This window comes from Podarcis filfolensis, assembly GCF_964270895.1.
Source record: "Podarcis filfolensis genome assembly, chromosome: 16".
In the NCBI taxonomy this organism is placed as follows: Eukaryota; Metazoa; Chordata; class Lepidosauria; order Squamata; family Lacertidae; genus Podarcis; species Podarcis filfolensis.
The window spans coordinates 27,896,237-27,900,824 of record NC_139620.1 but is presented as its reverse complement, the minus strand read 5'-3'; the positions used below and the strand labels follow the sequence as shown (position 1 = coordinate 27,900,824).

General features: G+C 50.2%; 1 protein-coding gene across 1 annotated transcript; it reads right to left on the bottom strand.

Moving 5' to 3' along the window:
• Positions 1-253: 253 nt before the first annotated feature.
• On the bottom strand, positions 254-2,228 carry LOC310751256 (testis-specific serine/threonine-protein kinase 1-like). Its single transcript, XM_083590525.1, has one exon. The coding sequence runs from the start codon at positions 2,064-2,066 to the stop codon at positions 1,056-1,058; it is 1,011 nt and encodes a 336-aa protein (XP_083446651.1). The 5' UTR covers positions 2,067-2,228; the 3' UTR covers positions 254-1,055.
• Between the last annotated feature and the right edge of the window lie 2,360 nt (positions 2,229-4,588).

Here is a 4,588-nt window from a genome sequence, read left to right as displayed (position 1 = left end):
ACTGACAAGCGGGGGTTAAACCCTGCTCTGTTTGGCTGTGTGCCCCTGGTCCCTCCAGATAACAGGCATGTGCAACAGGATTTTATCTTGCCTTCCTGCCCATCAGATGATGTCACACGAGCCACATCCACTGAGAAGCAGGTGGGCATGGTTTGGGGAAAACTGGCCGGAAGCCAGTCAAAATCACCCCTAATTTAGCTGAAACTCCTGAACGTGCTAAGTAAGGAATCCATTTAAAAACAAAACACAGGGAGAGAGTTTAAGATTATAGTTTTACTGGATCTGGATTTTCTATAACCTTAATTTCACTGGGACTGATTTCTTACGCGGAACTTCAGCACAGATACCTTACGTGTGTGTACCTTCCGTGGCAGAAGTTGCCATCACAGACGCAGACAGTTCAAAGGGTTTGCAGCTGGTTGTCATTGCAGAAAAAACTGACTGGTGCTACAGCAGGCGGGTCTCTTTGAAGCTATATTTTAGATCTCACGAGTAGCAGGTACCAACCTGGAAGGTGTATCGGGCCAAGACTCATCAGGACATGGCAAAAGTCACATCTACGCCACCCATTTTGAAAACACTCTTAGGCCACTTTTACCGTCATGGCTCCTCTCCACCCCAAAGGATCCTGGGAACTGTTGTTGGATAAGGGTGCTGACCTCACGGAGCTAACCCCCCTGGCATCCTTAGCAAATGACAGTTACCAGGATCCTCCATGACTGTTGAAGTGGTATAAGAGCGCTTTAAGCTGCATGGTGCGGTTGTTTACAGAGGATTAAAAAAGGGTGAGAAAAATCTATTTCCTCTCCATCCAACATTGTGCATCTTGCAAATGTCGAGAGGTGCAGATGTTGTTGGCTCCTGTGGCCAACAACAATCTGAAAGAACTTGATGTTGACCAAAAGAAAAGAAAAGAAAATGCCTCCACAATTGTTTTTATCTCTTTCCAAAAAAAGTTTTCAGGACGTAGTCTTTAAAGAGGTCTCTGGAACTGGCGGTGCTACAGAAACCCACTGTCCTATTCGCCTCTGCTTGTCGCCGGGCCGCTGGATTTTTCAAAGACAAGTCCTTTGCATCTTGTCAGAGAGGACATCCAAGTCTGCATGCCTTTCTTCCTGGAGAATTTGCTCGTTGTCCGAAGGCTCCGGCCCCGACGACTCCTTCCCGAACATGGCCCTTATCTGATTATGATGGTGGGAGCATTCCCCCGACTTCATGAGTGTGGTGTCCGAAGCGGATCTCTGGTCCTGCATCCACACATGCATTAAAACCTCATCGATGCAGAGTCGGCGGGAGACGTCGGGTTGGAGCATGCGGTAAATGAGATCTTTGCATTCGACCGACAGCACTTTGGACCGGGGGAAGTGTACCCGGTGCTCCTTCTGTAGCTTGAGCATTTTCTTAATGTTCGAGTCATCGTAAGGCATCGAGCCACACACCATGATGAACAGGACCACCCCCAAGCTCCATATGTCGTAAACCTTCGGCTGGTAAGGGATGCCTTGCAGCACTTCCGGGGCCGCGTAGGCCGCCGAACCGCAGAAAGTCTTGCTGAGGACCACCCTGCCATCTTCGTCGCGGGCGACTCTCTTGGAAAAGCCAAAGTCCGTCAGTTTGATGTTGAATTCTTTGTCCAGAAGAAGGTTCTCGCATTTCAAGTCCCGGTGGACAATGTCCAGCTCGTGGCAGTACTTGATGGCGCTGGCGAGCTGGTAGAACATCTTGCGGGCAACGTCTTCAGGAATGGCTCCTCTCTTCTTGATGAACTCCAGCAAGTCTCCTTGGACGCCCAGTTCCGTCACGATGTAGACTTTGCCGTCGGAGGTCTCAAAGATCTCGTAGGTCTTGATGATAGCGGGGTGCTTCACCCTGGCCAGCATTTCTATCTCTCTGGGGAGGAACCTCTCCAAGAAGTCCCGAGGAGCCTTCCTCTTGTCGATGATCTTGACGGCCACGTTGCACTTCAGCCGATCCGAGTAGGCCGATTTCACCTTGGCGTAAGACCCTTCTCCGAGGTTGATCCCCATGATGTAGCCTCTCTTTTTAAGAACTTCAGCATCATCCATAGTCCTGGAGGCAGACCCTAAGCAATATGTTCAAGTTGGCTGAGCATCCCGGATCCTGCCCCCCTCCGATTCACGCACATTCCAGGATGGTCATCTGAAATGGCCTTGGGCTCCCCTTCCTGGGATGTTGCAGGAGAACCCTCAACATTCTTTTGTGATGTCACAATGGCTTGTGTCAGAGCTAAGTCATTCGGGACGCCAAGGTTCAGGTAACATTCCCGCATGTCACCTGAAAGTACGGGCTTATTGTCTATTTATTTATTTCCTTATTTGATGTCTTCATATCCCACCTTTCTCCCAGACTGAAATTCACAGCAGCTTGCAACTTTAAAAACATCAATATATAAAATCCTAAGCCATAAAAACAAACTCACCCACCCCAAATAGAATACATTTAGAACCGGCAATTAAAGTGCTGTTTGCCCAGACAGGGAATTCCACAATATGGGGGCAGCTACAGAAAAGACTCTTGTCTCTTGTCACGAGCAACTGTGCTTCTGAGGTGCTTACCTGAGCATCTCAACACCCAGGCAGGCTTATATAGGGAGATATGATATTTCAGGTAGCCTGGGAGCCTTTAAAAGGGTTGACCTTTTTGCAAAAAGACCAACCTATGTATTGTAGACAGGAGGGAGAGCAAAGCTCCATGCCACATTTTCCCTACAAAACTATAAATCTGGATGAGTCAAGTAAAATTAGGGCACATTCTTCTTCCAAAGGGAATGCTGGGAATTGTAACCCTGGGAGGGGAATGGTGTGTGTGTGTGTGTGTCTCTTAACAATTCTCAGCACCCTGAACAAAAGGCAGGGCCCAGAATTCTTTGCAGGAATCTGTGGATGTTTAAAGCGGTATGATACCACTTTAAATGTATAGTGCAGATGGGGCCTGGGACTAACACTGGATCTACTAAATATTTATTTGGGAGTGTGAGGAACAGATTTTAAATTCTTGAACGGGCCACATATAGAACAGAATAGGCAACCACATATAGAACAGAACAGGCAGCCGCATATAGCTAAGGGGGGCTGCATTAGCTAACCAGCTGAAAACATGACTAAATAAGGAAAGGAATGTTCAGAGGGTAAGAGGAAAAACAAGATAAGGTACCAGGCAGAGTAACAGGTACCAAGTATCTAGCAGCACCACATACGTAATAATCACGTGCACACAGGTACCAATGAATGTATAGCACATGAGCTGATCACGCGTTGCACAGGGCTGGGGAGGGGGACTGGGGAGGGGTACGTAGTTGGGGGGGGAAGTGAAAGGTATAAATATCACTGTTTTGATACTATGTGTCGCAGCCATCTTTGCAGAACTTATCTGCTGGTTGCCCCTGCATGCAGAGCTACTGAATAAACCTCTTTTCTTTGACAAAGAAGTCTCTGGAGTCATTCCTTCCCCTGAGGTCTGAGGGGATCTGAGGGACAGCTGAACAGCCGGACTCTTTTAACTAAGGCTTCATTTGGGGGCTCCTGTCCGGGATATGTCCCCGCCCCTCGCATAAGACCAGGGGCCAGGCTCGACCGGTGAACAGCCAGGAACGGCGTCTGCAACCTCCAGCGCGCACCCTGCCAGTTTGTAGGGGGAGATCGCTGCACCGTCCCTGCGTGGAGACACCTGTGGTCGAGGGAGAAAAGAGAGAGAGGCCGGCCGGAGGGGTGACAGTCCGCAGCGGAACAGGTAAGCCCTGGGGAAGGAAAAGGCAGGGCGTGAGGCCTGATCAGCCTCGACTGGCCGTGGCAGTAAAGTGCCGCCAGTAAAAGGTAAAAGGGTGGTACAAGGGGGAAAGGTTTTGGGTGGTGGGGTATTAGGAGTGAAGGATACTCCAGTGAAAGGATGAATGTGTGAGTGGCCGGGGCTTAGCGTCCCCTTGGCTAAGCGTGTGTAGGGCTGTGAGATTCTTGGCAGCGCGAGCTCGACCAAGCCACAGCCTGTAGCGAAATTGTGAGTGCTTGTAAAACCCTGTGCAGGAGCGGAGTATCCTATTAGGAGATGGGGTCAGGAGGCAGTAAATGCACCCCCCTGCAATGCTTTCTGGATAACTGGAAAGCGGCCACGAAGGACGATGATTGGGGTTTTAAGCTAAGAAAAGAACGCCTACGAACTTTGTGCGAAGTGGATTGGCCCGCCCAAGGGACTAGGTGGCCCTCGGAGGGAACCTTCGATTTGCAGTTAATAAATCCTTTGTGGCGAAATATAGTGAGCATCCACCCAGACCAAATCCCATATATTTCCACTTGGAAAAGGAACACAGAGAATAATCCACCTTGGCTACAGAATTGCCGAACGTCCTTGGGGCGTGGTGCCCAAGAGGCTCGGGTCTGTGCAGTAAAAGAAAAGCCTGTACCCCCAGTCCTCCCAGAGCCAGAAGAGGAAGAAGGAGGGATCTTGAAGCCCCCTCCCCCGTATGCCCCGCCAACGGCGCCACCACCACCAGGTGCGCCGCTGCCGGATCCGCAACTACCAGAGGAGGCAGGGGCGGGAGGAGGGGCAGGAGGGACCCCTGCAAAGCAAGACA

Excerpts from the sequence above, each read along its gene's own strand:
- LOC310751256 (XM_083590525.1), bottom strand. The coding sequence starts at position 2,066 with ATGGATGATGCTGAAGTTCTTAAAAAGAGAGGCTACATCATGGGGATC.